The sequence below is a fragment of the Malus sylvestris genome, chromosome 15 (assembly GCF_916048215.2).
Source record: "Malus sylvestris chromosome 15, drMalSylv7.2, whole genome shotgun sequence".
Classification (NCBI taxonomy): domain Eukaryota; kingdom Viridiplantae; phylum Streptophyta; class Magnoliopsida; order Rosales; family Rosaceae; genus Malus; species Malus sylvestris.
In genome coordinates this window covers 2,130,786-2,148,616 of record NC_062274.1, presented here as the reverse complement: position 1 = coordinate 2,148,616, position 17,831 = coordinate 2,130,786, and the positions used below count along the sequence as shown (strand labels likewise).

Below are 17,831 nucleotides of genomic sequence, written 5' to 3'. Positions count from 1 at the left end.
CCAAAAAATATGTTGACTCTCGGAAAAGAATCCTTGACGGATCCCTTTTCTGGGATTTCGGGGATTACGTGATCATGATCGTTTATCGTACATTGTACGGTCAGTTTTCGTTAGATACTATTTATATTTAATTTTAAATAATTTTTGACCGCACAATATACGATAAACGACCACGATCACGAAATTTCCACGATCCTCAGGAAAATGATCCGGGAGGATCCTTTTCCATCAATTATAGACGTTGGAGGTCCACTTCTGCCTAGCTGCTTTTATAGACGTTGGCGTAGCTGCTTTGTTAAAATTTATGGTGATAAGCTTTTTTTTTTTTTAAATTATTAAGGAGAAGAGAAGCGTTCGAATTTATTATAATAAGTTAAAAAAAATGAGAGTTCAAAGCATTGGTTGAAAGTAAAATTCTATGGACAAATGAGAAAGAAAGGCTAGCTAGATTTCACGGAGAAAGTCACCACATTTGACTAATGAGCTTGATGCTTTCGTTTATTCCACATTTAGTTTTCTGGTAAAATAATGAACAATACTTGTGTTTTCCAATTCATTTTACCTGTTGTGAATAACATATCCTCATCATATAAACTTTATAAATAGAATCATTTGATTTTTTAATTTTCAATTGAAGGTCATTTTTACAAAAAATTCATTTTCATAGGAGATTATTTAGTCATAAATATTGGTTAGTTATAATTATTGTTTAGTTATACGAATGTATTCCAGAATTCTTCAATTCCAGCGTTCAAGTTTGATTCTTTACAACATGCACTACCAGACAAACTAGCCGTTTCAATAGAACTTGGTTAATATTGTCCTCCTATTTTGATTGAGGTTTTCTTCGGATTCCTCTCTCACAATCTATCGGGATCAATCAAATCAAATTATATTATGATGCCCGAATGATAGCTTTCATCTTCCTCTCATAGACAGACTTATAGACTCTACAGCAGGGTGTGAACTCCTGAGCTTCACTGTTCCACCCTATTGATGTTTAAACAAACACAAACACCTCATTTGTGTCCTTAATTTTGTGCCCAAATGCCATTTTTCTTGTAGTGTAGGAGGGACGGATCCCACAACAGCCGTATTAACATGGGTTCTTTCTTTACTATTGAACAACCGTGAAGCCTTGAAGAAGGCTCAAGAAGAATTAGACAATCAGGTTGGGAGGGAAAGGCAAGTTAAGGAATCAGACGTTAAGAGCTTGGTCTATCTCCAAGCAATCATCAAAGAAACGTTGCGTTTATACCCTCCTTCGCCACTCTCAATACCACATGAATGCATCGAAGACTGCAACGTAAGTAACGGTACTAACTAACATGTCAAAACGGGCACTCGTCTTCTTGTCAATATTTGGAAGATTCATAGGAATCCAAACGTGTGCCTCGACCCTTTCCGATTCCAACCAGAAAGGTTCCTCACAACTCACAAGGATTTTGATGTTAGGGGATAGAATTTTGAGTTCATACCATTTGGAAGTGGTAGGAGAATGTGCCCTGGAGTGTCTCTAGGTCTTCAAGTTGTGCAACTTACACTGGCTTAGCTCCTTCATGGTTTTGAAATTGCAACTCCACTAGATGAACCAGTTGATATGACTGAGAGTTCTGGAGTAACCAACATGAAGGCCACCCCACTGGAGGTTCTCCTCAGCCCTCGCCTTCCTGCCAAACTTTATGAAATTAATTAATTAATATTGTTGACCCTATGATAAAACAATATATATTTCGAACAAATATATATGTGTATGTCTCAATAATATATGAGAAGATAAGAAGCTATATTGTATTAGTGTTGGACTTCTTTGTATGTGGTATAATATTCTAGTGGATATATAGGACGTGTTGGATTTCCACCATGCATTTCGGGTTTGAAATTCTTTCTCGTAAATTATTATAATAGTTTCAAACATTCCACTTGCTAGAGAACAATACCAAAATTAAGTAATAACATATATAAAAACATAGGAAATTTAGTAAAAGGTCAATAAAAAATTTACTAATGAACCATATATCAATTGTCAATATTTATTTTGGATTTAATCAATGAAATATTTTTGTTAATTAGACATAGGTCAATGAGAAATGCTACATAGGTTTCAAGCCCATATAAATAGTTGTAAAATTACCTTTTTGCTCCAAATTAAATTATAAAAAGGTTTATAATCATCTCTCCCAAAAATCCTCTCTTTTTCTATACGTGATGATAACTCAAATACCTCTCTCTCTCTCTTTCGCGCGTTGATGAATCAATACAAGTCATGAATCCATAACTGAAACCCAGCAATAAAAATATATCTCCCTCCCTCTTTCTCTCTTTCTCTCTCGTTGATATATGAATCAATATAAGCCATGAATCTTGTAACATCCCACATCACCCAGGGGAGTGGATCATGTAAGTCTTATATGTATATTCTCATCTCTACCTAGCATAAGGCCTTTTGGGAACTCACTGGCTTCGAGTTCCGTAGGAACTCCAAAGTTAAACGAGTTCGCGCGAGAGCAATCTCAGGATGGGTGACTCACTGGAAAGTTCTCGTGTGAGTTCCTAGAAACAAAACTATGAGGGCATGGTCGAGGTCCAAAGTGGACAATATCGTGTTACGGTGGAGTCGAGTCCGGGATGTGGTGGGGGTCCAGGTCAGGATGTGACAATTTGGTATCAGAGCAACTCCCTGGCTGGAAGCATGAGGCTTTTTGGGAACTTATTGGCTTCGTGTTCCGTAAGAACTCCGAAGTTAAATGAGTTCGCGCGAGAGCAATCTCATGATGGGTGACCCACTGGGAAGTTCTCGTGTAAGTTCCCAGAAACAAAACCGTGAGGGCGTGGTTAGGGCCCAAAGCGGACAATATCGTGCTACGGTGGAGTAGAGCCCGGGATGTGGTGAGGACCTGGGGCGGGATGTGACAAATCTATACTTGAAAGGTCATCAGTAAAAATCTCTTCGGTTGTAGCAGTGGGCATGAAATTTTCATCGCCTCCATTAAAATTATCGTTCAACTGTTATATCTCATCGATTTGCCACTGAATTTCATTAATCCATGGCTAAGCTAATTGATCATTGGCTAGACAAGCGGTTGGCAATCGATCAGTTCATAATAACAATGAGAGAGGAGAGTGTTGTTGATTAAATTCACACAGAAAGAAGTGATGGAGAAAGGAGAAAGAACGGAAAATTTGAAATCAGTTTATTTTCAATTTGGGTATTGCTTTTGAACGTGCAATTTGTTTTTTTTTTTTTTTTTTTTTTTTTGGTTTTTTTGTTGGGTTAGAGGTTTAGGATGGAGAACGAAAGACAAATTGGTTTTCGACATGTTTTAATTGAAACCCAAATTAGATACTGCATAAAAAACAGAATCAGAAAACAAACACTGCATTGCAGTGTCTGAATCAAAATGTCAAAAATAAAAAATAAGAGTCAGGAAACGAATACTGCATTGTAGTGTCTGAAATCCAAATGTAAAAATAATATAAAAACAGAACCAGGAATTCAAATGTAAAAAAATATATATAAAAACAGAACCAGGAAACGGACACTGCATTACATTGTCTGAATCCAAAATAAAATAAAATTAAAAAAATAAACTAAAAAATAAACACTACATTGCTGTGTTTGCATTTGTATTGACCTATTCCAAAATATAAAAATATGAGAAAGAGTGTGTCAGTTCAAGTGGGTGACAGTTGTAGTGGCAAATTTTGTAATTATTGTTTATTTTAAATGCATTTAAGTATCATAATATATGACTGGCCTATTTATAATTAACATAAATATTATTGATATATTGTCAATATTGTAACTTTCTATTGATTTTATACAAAATTACCCTAAAAACAAATTGATACTTTATTTACGAAATATACTTGCAATACAAAAATAAAACAGTAACCAATTAATTGCAAAAAATAATATAAATAACAATAACTTGATTGACAAATAGAGGCTAATAGTGCATGTTCTTCGGACATAATTTCCGTCACACTCTTGTGTTTGTGGTTCTACGACATCTGCCTAACCAAGATACAACTATCTAATCCTACAACCTGCACCGAACTATAGAATTTTGGCGAATTACTTCTGTGTGTGTACTCTCTAGAAATTTTTGTATGGAAAATAAAGAAAAGAAGAAGATGATTCTACGTTGAAAATGAGTGTTTCATACCATTTCAAATACCTCTTTGATGTATCTAAAAGTAACAACTCTTTCAACTCAGGAGTGTCTCTTAATCAGGACGTTATTAATATTAATTCAAAAATTAATTCAAAATTAAAATAATTAGTATTCATGTGGCGCCCATTCTCACAGATTATCGGCTGTTTAACAGACAGCTTAATGGAAATGTGAAATTGTTCCAAAATTATGACTTTAGAGACTGAGATAAAAAAAACTTTATGTATGAAATGTTTTAAATCAAGAAACTTTAAGGCAGTAAGTTGAGATTCATCCTTTATATTATATCAACTGTTGATGCTTGATAATTTGCATTGCTCAATCAGGGTCTGTTAACCAGGGTTAGCGTTAGCGTGTTATACGATCCGCCTCGAACTCCTAAGTTTTTAACCTACTGCACTTCGCACTTTCTACAACTTCGAAAAATAAATCCAGATAACTCAGCGGGAAGTGGCACTTACTCGGGAGGAAGCAAACAATCGTCAGAGAAGGCGGCACCGCGAGAAGGTTCGTCATCAAGTTATGACACACTAAATAGCGGCGGTGAAAGCGGAGAAGGTGAAGGAGACGGCTCGTCGTCAAGTTATGACACACTGAAATCTCTGTTTCTTGTATATGAACAGAATGCTCTTTACGAAGGACCACAAAGATGAGACTACAGATTAAATGATTTAGAGGATCCGTACCAAGAACTCGAGACAATTGAAGAGAGGCTTGTAAATCTTTCTAAACCTGGAATGTCATCTGTAGTTACTACTCAAGACTGTCTTTTGGATCTCCCAAAATTACATTGTTGATCATGGAAAGCCCCCAACTCCCCAAAATAGTAAAGATGATTGCGAATATGCACAATTTGATCAAGATATAAGGAAAGATATGTTGGATTATGTGGCCAAGTGGCCATATACTTTAGAATAAACAAACCAAAAGGGACAACATTATGATGTTTCTTCCTTGTTTTGGGGAAAAGAAAAGCACTTTGTCTAAAGTTTTCTTGGTCCATGGGAAGTCACGGGGTGACTTGAATGAATGACTATGTTATGATAAGGAAGTTGCTGCTCTTTAGTTTTTTAAGTGAGCAGAAAATTGGTGAGCCGAAGAGAAGAGAGGGAGAGAAAGAAGGTACTGCTGCAGTACCATTTTGAGAGAAGGAGTTGTTGTTCCTTTCATTGGATAGTTCTCACTCCATCAAAGTGTTATTGTTGTAATAGCTTTGAGCTTTGTATAGAGAAGAAATTAATCACGATATTTCTTTCTCTATTTGTTTCTTTAGAGTGTGAGAGTTATTGGGTGTATTGGGTTATTTGGGTTGTGAGATTGCCAACACTTTGTAAACTCCCATTTGGTTGATAGTGGATTATTGGGTGAGCTCCTACTGCTCCGAGGACGTACTCCAGTTACACTGACTGTTGAGGAACCTCGTTAAAATCTTGGTGTCTTTAATATTTTGTTCTTGCATTTTCATTTGAAAATTTCCTGTGGGTTAGCTTGAGTTGGTTCCATTTGGTTTGGTGCTATCCTAGCACAACAAGATAAATATGAGCTGAAGGAAACCCCTAAGAAAGGCTACCTTATTAACTCTAGCATCAGGGATGCTGTTTCTCTGGGCAGAACCTCCTCTACGCCTCCCCCATTATGCTCTCTATGCCAACACCGGTCTTTGGAAAACCTCTGAAGCAGTTCTCTTACAAAGAGTTGGAGGATGCTACAGACGCATTCTCAGATATTAACTTCTTGGCAGGAGGAGGTTTTGGTGTGGTGCACAGGGGAGTGTTGAGAGACGGTCAAGTTGTTGCTGTGAAGCAGTTGAAGTTTGGTGGCTCACAAGCAGATGCTGACTTCTGCAGAGAAGTGTGAGTATTGAGTTGCGCACAACAGGGGAACGTTGTGTTGCTGATCGGGTATTGCATCGAAGGCAATGCAAGGGTATTGGTTTACGAGTACATCCGCAATAACTCGTTGGATTTCCATTTACATGGTGTGCACTTTTGTTACTTCATGGTTTTGATTTCGAACATATCCACAGCTCTTTTCAATCTCATGGACTTGACATTCTCTTTGTATAAATATACTGTCTTCAGCTTTATGGACTCGATTTTCTCATGGTCTTATTTTGTTCGAATGACAGGGAAAATGAACCCTTCTGGATTGCGAATCAAGGCTAACAGAAGCAGCCCATCGTTTAAGATATCTGCACGAAGATTGTAAAGTGGGATGTATTGTACACATAGACCTTCGGCCCAACAATATCCTTTTAACCCACCATTTTGAACCTCTAGTACTTAAAACTGATCCTGGAATTTGAAAGCATATACTTCAAAAACAACGTTCCCTTTCCCGTGAGAGGTCCTATTTCTTAATTTAGTATTTTATCCATGATATCCAACGGTCACAAATTTGTTCGCATTTCGTGTGTGCAATCAAACTTTTAATCTTCTGTTATCGTTCTTAGAATATGTTTACATTTTAGTACATCTGTACGAATTGGAACGTGCTCAGATGCTTTACTCGTTTGTTATTTGGTTAGGTTGCGGATTTCGGGCTGCTAGATTGTACTCCGAATGGGAGATGAGCAGTGAGGACCGCGTGACTGGAACTTCAGGGTGCTTTCTCGTTTCTCCCCGTCCTACTTGCTATAGGTCCTAGATTTCTTTTGTACAAAAGCAATGCAATTATATGTGCATAATGAAAGAAAAAAGAAAAGGAAGCGATTCCATCTGATCAAGCTCAATGTGATCTGCAGGTATCTGGCACCGGAGTATGTGGATGGCGGGCAAATTACACATAAAGTTGATGTGTACGCATTTGGAATAGTTCTGTTAGAGCTTATGACCGGTCGAAGAATCAATGAACTACAACATGCCAAGGGACATTGTTATTTAGAGAATGGCTCCACCCCCTAGCTACATTAGAGCCACACCACATCTTACCAAATCATTATCAGTTACTGGATCCAGACATGGCCTCCTATGAAAATCCTGACTTTCCCAGTCAACAACAGGCAATGGCTCGTGCTGCTTCTCTGCGTCTGCGCCGAGATCCTGACCCTAGACCCCCAATGTCAAAGGTTCATTAATATCCGTTTCGGGGGGTAAAGTTGTATGAGTTCAAATTGTGTGGCTTTGTACAGGTGCTGAGAGTGCTATAAGGAGGAGATGCAGTTGTTCCTCTGGGCCTAGACCTGAACACAGCCGGTAGTAGAAGTGGCCATTTGCATGACCTAAGCTCGCCGCGACCTGAAGCAAGAGGAAGCCATTCTCATACATTATCACATAGAAAATGGATTGTCTTTTGGGTTATGGTTTTTTTTCTATACAAGCGATATTGCGGGAAATCGAAATTAGGGTCTCGAGTGCAGTTTTGAAGCTCTTTAAGTCTTAATCAACCGAACCGAACGAGTTTACAAGTCCCTTGCAGGGGTTATGATGAGAATTCGACGATTTGTATTGCACTCTGCAGTTTTCATGACAGATTGACAGATTTTTTACTTCCACCGTTGTTTTGAGTTACAATATAAAGTTTGTAAAGTTCTTTTACGTGTATATCAGAGTAACAAATTTGTTTGCACAACTTTAATTACAGTAAGAAATGTATATTTACTTGATTGTTTGCCAAGTCTTTTAGTTCGACGATATTGCTTCCCGTCAAACATACTCAAAAGAACCGGCCACATTTGTTTTTGTCATTGAAGGTCTACTTCACAAAATATTAATCCGAAGGACGACGGACCAATGATTTTGAAAAAATTTAAGATCGTTTGCGGTGAATCGTCTATTTATTTATCTAATAATCAAAGTGAGTAAACAAGAAAGTACATCATAAAATAATCTTTAATCGTTTAAAGCTTAAATTTTCGATTTATATTTTATATTCAAATCACTCATGTAAAGTTATTCATAACATGCAAATCACGACCTCCTTAAGAGATTAACAGAGAAATGGAGTGACATTAAATTATTTCTCATATATATTCCCTTCATCGCACACTCCAATCCTTTCATCTCTTACTCTTCTCAGTCAACGCCAATAATCAACGATCCAAATTCCAAACAAGAAGATTAAAAACAAAACAAAATAAAATTTAAAAAAAAAAAAAAAAACCTCCGAATCTTCACTCCTCCAGGTGTCGTTCTCTCCACGCTAGCGAAGAAAACCATCATCAGCGGACACGTGGCGCAGTTCAATTGCCCAATAAGACCGAAAACCAATCGGTATCGTAAATAATCAGAACCTCCTATTGTGGCTGCTGCCCCGACCAGCCGACGACGAATAACTCCCATCCGACGGAATCGAAACCGCATCGAACCCCGTGCGCTGGTGACCCATCGCTGCCAGCTCCGGCGCCTGCTCCGACACCCCCCACACCTTCACCGACTTATCCAGACTCCCGCTGTACACAATCCACCGCTGCTCGTTCGCTTTACTCGCATTTACATCCTTGTCCTGCTCCACCGACAGGCACTTCACCGGCCCCGTGTGCCCAGCCAGAACCGACAGGCACGTGTGGATCGTGCCCTCCCTCCGCCACACGCAAATCGTCTTGTCCGCCGACCCGCTGAACACCAAGTTACCCGCCGCCGCCAAACAGAGCACCGCCAGCTTATGCCCCTTCAGCACGCCGCCGTGAGACAGCTGCTTCTCCCGTTCCCAGAAATTCACCAACCCGTCTGACGACCCGCAGTAGATAATCGACCCCGACGCGCTGGCGGCGAGCGCGGTCACCGCGCTCTCCTGCTTCAGCAGTGTTTGCGCCAGAGTGTGCTTGATGATCTTCCCGCTCTGCTCCCTCTTCCAAACTTTAACCGTCCCGTCCGCCGCTCCCGTGTACACCATCCCCTCCACGCTCGCGACAACGGAGTTCACCGCGTCGTCGTGGGCATGGATTGATTCGATGCATTTTGAGGTTTCAATTCGCCACACTTTTAGTGTCCTGTCCCATGATGCTGAGTAGAGAAGCTTCTTGTCCTCGCTGAGGCTCAGGCACGAAATGGCGTCGGAGTGCTTGATCCAGAGCGTCTTCTGCCGCCGCACCTGAACGTAATTGCTGGGTTTCACAGAGTATTTGAAGATATCCATCATCGTGGGCAGAGTCCCTGCGCGTTTGTGCACGCTCGGGTCTTTTGAGGATACCCGCCAGACCCGGATCTTTCCGTCTTGGTGACCCGTGAAGAGCTTGTCGCCTGAGATGACGATAGCTTTCACAAGTCCGCTGTTCGATTTGAATCCGCTGAATTCTTTAAGATTCTTCCAAACTCGGATGTTCTTGCTGTCCGAACCGGTGTACAGCAGGTCTCCTTTGGCCGCGAGGGAGTAAATATGGCCTTCCTCGCGGAGAAGAGACCCAATTAGGCCGTTCTGGGGGACGTTGGATTCCTCGAACGGTTGCCAGGGCGACTTGGAGAAGGGGGAACTGGAGGTGTTGTTCCAGGGAGACATTGTTATCGGAGAGCACTCGCCACTCATTCGGCTCGAGTCGACAGAGCATGCCGGGCCGAGGGCAGATGCGCTGCTGTTCCGCGCTGGGTATTCTACGTTGAGGTCGGTCACCATGCCGGCTGTGGCGGAGATGTTGGGGGCGGAATGCGTGTAGTTTCCAAATTTACCCCGATGTACAGACTCTGTCTCCGCGAACATCCCGCCGTGATTCACTTGAAGGGAAATTTTATTCAAACTCAATTGTTTTCTCAATTTTAATCACTCGCATCCGCGAAACTGATTAATAATAAAATGGAATTTAAATCAAGCTAAACGAAAAGATTATGAAGATTTTAAGATGTGATTTTAGAAGGATGTGGTTGTTAATTAATGGTGGGAGGAGAAAATGGAGAGAGGTGGCCAACTGCTTAAAGAATGTAAGGAATTTACGAAATGAACAACAGAAGGCGGGAGATGAGAGCGGTGGACTATATAAATATAAATAGGGATTTCAGGACCGTTGTGATTTTGACACGTGTGGGGTGGATACGTAGGTCTTGCGTGACGAAGGGTTTTCGGGTCCCGGAGAATCCGGGTCGGACGCTCAGAATAGCAAGTAAGTGTGTGTGTTTGGTAATTGGGATTGGCTGTGATGATTGTACGGTTGGGGTTGGGGTTGGGGTTGGGGTTGGACTTGGGTGGTATCTGTATATTTGCTATATTTGGGTGCTTTTTCTTGGCGTTTTAGGGTTTTTTTCACTTATATATTATGGGAATTTTTATGCTCACCACCTTCAAGTGATGGTGATGTTCATCTTTCTATTTATTATCATTGCATGAGTTAAATTTGGAGATCTGCGTAGTGAATAAACATAAATTTCAAAATTGAAACTTAGCTGATTTAGGGTGGTGAGCACTACCACCACTTAGGGTGGTGAGCATTACCACCATTTAGGATGGTGAGCAAAAAAACACCCATATATTATAGTGCACTTTTATTGAATGGCCTAAAGAGAAATGATAAAGAGACTCTCTCAAAAGTGGGACTCTTTATGGACTCTCTGTCATCTCATGTTTTTGCACAATATTTTATAATGTTGGCATAGGAATTAACATTAAACTGTGAGGTGACAGAGAGTCTATGGAGAGTCCTATGTTGAGAGAGTCTCCTTAGCATTTCTCATGGTCTAAATCCAATGTAAAATGGTTGTTTAAGATACATAAATTTGTCATAATTAAGCATAATTAAGCACACACCGTCCTTTAATTACCATCCTTCCCTTGCCAAAGGAAGAAAACATGTATAGATTAGAAAAGGCACCGCCCTGGAAAAAGGAAAAAAAACTAGGGTAGAGATAATGAGTTAGGTATTATAATAAACTAAGCGTTAATTAGGAGTTGTAATTGTAATAGACTTGAATTTTGATTGAATTGTCTTAAAATCTTAGAGGAAAAGACTAAATATGTTAAGGCTTAAAATAAACTATGAGATCTCTCCAATTATACCAAAATCCATCACTTTTTGAAATTTGCATAGACTTCTTTTGAACCTGATTGAATATAATTAGTGGCGAAGTCAGGATTTTAGCCTAGAAGGGGTCCAAAAGTCTCAATGTGAAATACTCTTCTAATCTTACAAAAATTACGATGTCGTGTAGTAAGCAATATACCACCGTCGTTTGGGTCTACTATGGTGTCATTTTCATCATCCTTTTTATTAAACCTAAACCCCAAACCTTTATAACTTTCTTTCTCCTCAAAACTCATGAGCAACAGATTGCTTGAACTCTACCAATCTCAAATCAAACCCGTTAGAAAGAAAATAAACAAAAAACATCCGATTGAGGCTCTAAACCCGAAAAAACTTTGAAAATTAAAAACCTAATACTTTTTCTGCGTGAAAAAAAAAAAGTCAGAATGAACTTGGGACTTCGTGGTCCCTTCATGACTTTTATAGCATTTTAAAATTCTGATTCAATGTCACAAAATTTTTTGAGGACCCTAGTGTAATGTTTTTGTAGGCAATCAAATGTAGCCAAGGTTTCGTGTCACTCAGATGTTGGTCATTGCATGTTATATTTAAATATGTAACGACATTTTAACTGAGACATGTGATAAAAGCAATAGTTGCTTCATATATGATCATAATTTCTTGGCGGAAAATGCCAGAGACCGTCTTCAAACTGCAAATATGTTATACTTTTGCTACCGACCATGAAAAGTGCAATACTATTTTACTGTTGGTGGCAAGCATGCATATGCTGCTAGAATGTCAGCGTACGTAGATATATAAAAGGACTTCCTTTACTTTAAAGTTAAAATAAATAAAAAATGCATGCACTAACCGCAGGCAGTTGGAAGTTGGAATGATGATGATATCTAACAAAGAATTAAACAACCACTGCGGGGGTAACCGATGGACGTTAACGACTAATTTCAGGTTTGTATTTCACGTTTTGGGTTTTATTTCTGACGATGGTGAATCACACAATAGTGGTCAAGAAGAAACTGTAATGTTTTTATGAGTCTTTCCAAATCTCCAAAGGTGAACCACAATGACGAAACCACTAACTGATTTCCTTTTTAGCTATTTTAGTAAAAAAGATAAACAAATATCAATCATTGACACCCAATTAAAAGAAATCATCTCCATTAACGAACCACAATACTATATAACCAAACCATGGGCACACATGCACACTCCAATAATCTTGTACAAATGTGAATGTAGGGAAAGGGCAAGCTCAAGCTTGTGGAATAGGCTTCATCTTGGTCCACCATTAAACTTCAAAATGCGAGGTTAGGGCACATTCATGAAAGTGATCGATTTGTCGCAACAATATTGAGCCATTGACAGTTCTGATTGTCATGAACGATGCATATCGACAAAGAATCGACACTAACTTTCATCGAAAGATCATCATTGGGTAGTACTACAAGCAATCAACAAAAATTTATCGTTTCATGGTGCCGTAAAGTCGGAAGAAAAAGTATCGTATTAATATATCGTTTCTAATTATCACATCCAAGCAATATTTCCTAGCTTGGTTGCACTCAAACGTCATTGCTTAGTTTGGATCCATTAACTGTTGATCATATATATATATATATATATATAGGAAATCTTTAAGGGAAGGGATCTCTATTTTTTTTTTTTATAAAAATGGGCTTAGTTATGGGGTTCACACTACATCAAACTTTAACGATCCGAACCGTCTATTTTTCAAGTTACACCTCATAGATCATCCTTACATAATATCAGCCAAATCGGAAATGTTTAAGACATATAATTAGGTTCAAAGAAATTAACGAATACTTTATTATATAAGAAACAATAAAATTTTATCTTAATAATTAAATAGGCAAATGGTTTCAGATTGAATTGAATTTTTGCAAGGATGATCTATGAATCAAGACTTACAAAATAGATGGTTCGGATCATTGAAGTTCGATATGGAGTGAATCCCACACCTAATTCTCATTTTTTGAAAAAAAACGAGGATCCATTTGCATAAAGGGCATGTATATATATAGAGTAAACGAATCTCATTAGGAACCTTTAAAAGTCATCTTAACCTAAGGGGCTAAATATAGCTCTGTCCATATTTATAGCCCTACAATAAGTTATTTTTTTAATCAACAGTATCAAACCATATTTATATATCATTTTCAATCCAAGGTTTTAGGTTTGATTCTCTTCAAAAGTAAATTTGAACCACATTATTATGACTCGCTCATTATGATGCTTAGCTCACTCCCTCACCCCCTTAGTGTATATCTATCATTTGTTAAAATTAAAAATTAAAAAAAACCCACCTAATTCCTTAATAATTATCAACTTTAAATTTGTTCTTTAGTTGTATTGGTGAAACTTTAGATAAAATGAAAATAATACCCCAACCAGAGGGGAAAAACATCATTTTCTTCATAAAGCCGACTGAAGAACCTGTCTTTCTTCTTTCTTCAGCCTGGCATACCAAATGCCCAAATATTTCCACGCCAAATAAATCAACCAAGTTTCCAAAACTCAATTGAATTCAAATGAATCCCTTGCTTCTGTATTTTACTGAAGGAACGTCCAAGAGAAAGAACTGGGAAGAGTAGAGAGAACGAGCCAAAGAGAGACAAGGAAGAAAATTGAAAAAAAAAAGAAGAGAGAGACGGCAAAATAAAAGTGGAGCCCAAAAAAATTACCCTGGGCTACCGGGCTTGCTATGTCCGGCAAGCATGATGGCCTTTAGTCCGCTGACAAGGATTTAGCCCGGTGCAGATTAGGATTTAGCCTGCTTGTTGGAGACGGGTTTTTAACATCTTATGGTCATTTTTTGGCCTTTGGATCTTTAATCATCTCTATTGGTGATAACGTCTCAGCCAATTGCCCCAATTGTTAGGGCGTTAAAACTCATCTTATAAAATCTTAAAAATAACAAGGAAATTGGTTTGAAATGTACAGATCGAATCGAATACTTTTCTTTCTTTTGTCCCAAAACTATAGGATAATAAATCAGAGGAGCTGCTGATCACCATAAAGAATAGGGTAAACCACAAAAAAACAAGAAGCCATTAATCATAGCCTTCCATATGGTTCAAGTGTGTGTCATTCGATATGCGACGATGTCGTCCTTGCTCCTTCGTTGAAATTTCTTGGCAAGACAAGAAATGGTGGAGAAAAGTAGCATTTTATGTTACCACTATAAAATCAAGTGGAACATGAAGACAAGATGATTAGTTAATGAAAAAACCCTAGTTCCTTGTTTGTACGTGAAGGTCCGAAGAAACCCTAGTTTTCTGATGATGGCAAACGGCCAAGAAACCTTTCGAAAAGAAATTGTAATGGAAGCTGGTAATTTACTAATTTGTTAGGTTTTGGCAAAGACCGTTGCTTTCCGTTTGAGGCCGTTAGTCGCTTACGAATTCATAGAAACCGGTTCTTACCCAGAAGAGAAAGTAATTTGACCCGACCAAAAAAGGTTGAAACTGCAAATGTGGATTGATCAGTAATAACATGATGCAGATCTTTCATTATACGTATGGCACGGCCATTCATGCTGTAACACGTGTGAGACCAAGTACGAAGGAGAAGGGGTCTCCTTCCCATATGCCACGTATACAGTTTCGGTTTTTCTGTCACTTTCTGAAATTCTGTGGTTTGGGTTACTGGTTTTGAATTATTGGGGGACTTGGAATTCAAGCATGCGCTATATAGTATATATGCAAACCCTAGGACCGTTTACTGAGCAATATGTTGGGAGGCCACGTATTTGCAACTTCCTTACTAGCATGATGCTATAAAACATGGTGTATAGTGTATAAGGTACATGGCATTGCCTACATTGTCGTCAATGTGGTGTGGTGTAAGTGAAATTATGTGATTTAGCCAACTTCAACATATTTTCAAATTTGAATAACGAATATTGGTTCACAATCAAATAATACATGCGTTCGCGATTGATTCTAATATTTTACAATTTTCTCTAGCACAAGTGAGAGCTAAGTAAATTGTGTGATTTTACTTATAACACACTGCATGCATTGTAATTTTCAAGTTGATTTTACATCGGATAGTACTATCCACACATCTATTTTTGTTTCTCATAAACCTCTCTCAATTTCTCGACCATCGGTTGAAATGAATTGAAGAAAATCAATGATAAAAAATTAACAAAATATATAAAAAAATAAAAATTAATATGTGAATAGCATTTTCCTTATACGTTATGCTTTTTGATTTTGTTATTGTTCTAACTCTTTGTGGTAGTGGGATGCACGTATACGAAACAACACTTTTTTTTTTCTTCTCTTTCATTGTACCTAGCCTACTTATTTCTACCCACCAATGAACAAGATTGTTGGCGTTAATCATTTGTCTACAATGTATTAATGTGAGCATTTTTATATTGTATAAAATAATCAATTTCTTTGAAGTGCTCAGCTGCACATCGACACTTGTTCTTCTAAGGCCATCGACACTTGTCCTTCTTAGGCACTAGTTATGAAACTTCTCACTAATTCTGATTAAATCGTTTAACAACAAGCTCAATTAATTAAGAATATTTTCTCTTATATCGAGCTCTTGGGTTTGAATTTTCTCTCTTTATATGTCCCAAACCCACGTTTTAGATTCACCGTCAAAAAGAACATTTCCAAAAAATGAGGATATGTGATGAAACTTTATCACCATCACATGATCAGAGTACAGAAACAAAGGTTTTTTCTTCTCTTCTCTTTTCCCATGTACGACATGCATGTACGTAATTGATTTTCCATATTTAAGAACTCATAATGCTCTAATATGGTTTAGCCATGTTTCTTATACTCTAACTGGAACTAATCACCTTCGTAATCATGGATCCCAAAGAACCACATACGTATGGGCATGTAGCCGTCTTAAAAGAATTTTACGGTAAATGTCAAATAATTATTTTCTGTAAGCTTCATCAATACTCAATTGGAAAGATTCATTAGTTTGGTATGAAACCAACGTAATTTTTTGTAAGGTAATAAGAATTTATTAAGAACCATCAAGAATGTATACAGGACAAGCATGTCGAATATAACCAAGAGGTCACACATGCAAAAACAAAAACCACACAAATTCACAATTACAAATTAACTCATCATGCAAAAATAAAATTCCCCAACCACCACGGAGACCGATATCTAACCAACAGGAAAGATAACAACATTGTGAGTCGTAAAACCACCATAATAGCAGCATGAGGAAAAGACTACACCACCTTTGATAGTCTTGCAATTGTCAGCAAAGAAGCACTGCTATGAGTCACTTCCAACAAATGCCCTACTTCTTCCTCATAGTCCTTTTTCATACACACAAAGAAAAGAAAAACAAAAACCAATCTTAACTATGTATAATAGTCGTTGCCTAAAGATCTGAACTTGATTCATAAGCCATAGACATCGCATAAGCTCTCCTCGATAAAGTGAGAGAACGAGCACAATCACGAAAACTCTTGTCACAACAACGATGGAGTGATTACAACCAAAAAAGAAACAAAATAGAAAGAAGAGACTTAAGAAAGATTGTCGTCAACCCAAGCCAACGGCCTGGATATTTTTCCTTTAGGTTATTTCTCTAGATAGCGGCTATGTGGGAATCGAAAACAACGTAATTTCGTAGTTCGTACTTATCCCTAAACCCTAGTTTGGTATCACTTTGTAGTTTGTGCATGTAACATGTTTTCCCCTTCCTTTTCCCAAAACCTTGCATGTATAAGAGCAAGTCCACCCCTAAGGACTTTGTGCCAGCACCCAGCGCATTTATCCACTCAATTAAACAGTAATAGACCCCAGTAAACAGTAATAGGCCAAAGCATCTCCACCCCTAAAAATACGCTGGCACCCAGTCTATCTAATATTATATTATTTTATTCATATCAATTAATATTTTATCATTTATTTTATTTTTTATTTTTTCTTCTTTCTTCCTTTCCCTCTCCGATCCTTTCTTTCTCTCTCTCTCTCTCTCTCTCTCTCTCTCTCTCTCTCTCTCTCTCTCTCTCCCTCCCTCTCTCTCTCTTTTCCAGCTCACTCCCGTGAGCTCACCTTCTCCTTCCTCTTCAAAACCTTCCATTTCTGCACGCCATCCACCCTTGCATCTCCGACGCCATCCCCCTGCATCTCCGACGCCGTCCACCCCTGCATCTCCGACGCCGTCGACGCCGTCCTCCTGCATCTCCACACCTCCGACGCCGTCGCTTCGTCCTCCCGTCGTTCTCCCTCTGTGGTTCCTTCCCTCGCGACATCCTCTCCCGCCTCGACCAGCTCCGCTCCTCAGCCTCCACAACAACTCCCTCTCTGACGTCATATGCCCTCCGACGTCACACTGACGTCAGATAGGCCGGTCCCAAGGTCTGTCGATTTTAGGCAGGCCTGTGGACTGGCTTGGGCTGGGTGCCAGTCGATTTCACAGGCTGGAGTGAATTGACATGGTGCCAGCCTGGTTTTTTGACTGGGTGCTGGGCTCTCTTCTTCCCGGTGGAATTGCTCTAAGGATTCCTAGAATATTTAGGAATAAATAATGGGCCTATCTGTGATCCATGTTATATTAAATGTTGGGCCCCTTCACTTCAATCTAATATCCTTCTAAAGTCACTGAAAAGTTGGTCTTTTAGATCAAGGTATTATTAGACAGGATTAAAAGATGAGAAAGTTTAATAATTTTTCATTTTGAAGGGATTGAAATAGAACAGTCGATTAATTTTGTTGGAAATCACACAT

General features: G+C 38.7%; 1 protein-coding gene and 1 pseudogene across 1 annotated transcript; one reads left to right on the top strand and one right to left on the bottom strand.

The window, feature by feature from the left end:
• Positions 1-1,012: 1,012 nt before the first annotated feature.
• LOC126605976 (cytochrome P450 82A3-like) lies at positions 1,013-1,696 on the top strand (annotated as a pseudogene).
• Positions 1,697-8,105: 6,409 nt separating this feature from the next.
• On the bottom strand, positions 8,106-10,067 carry LOC126601413 (protein JINGUBANG-like). Its single transcript, XM_050268123.1, has one exon. The coding sequence runs from the start codon at positions 9,810-9,812 to the stop codon at positions 8,403-8,405; it is 1,410 nt and encodes a 469-aa protein (XP_050124080.1). The 5' UTR covers positions 9,813-10,067; the 3' UTR covers positions 8,106-8,402.
• Between the last annotated feature and the right edge of the window lie 7,764 nt (positions 10,068-17,831).

Bases quoted from the DNA above. Each gene is read 5' to 3' on its own strand.
- LOC126601413 (XM_050268123.1), bottom strand. From the start codon at position 9,812: ATGTTCGCGGAGACAGAGTCTGTACATCGGGGTAAATTTGGAAACTAC.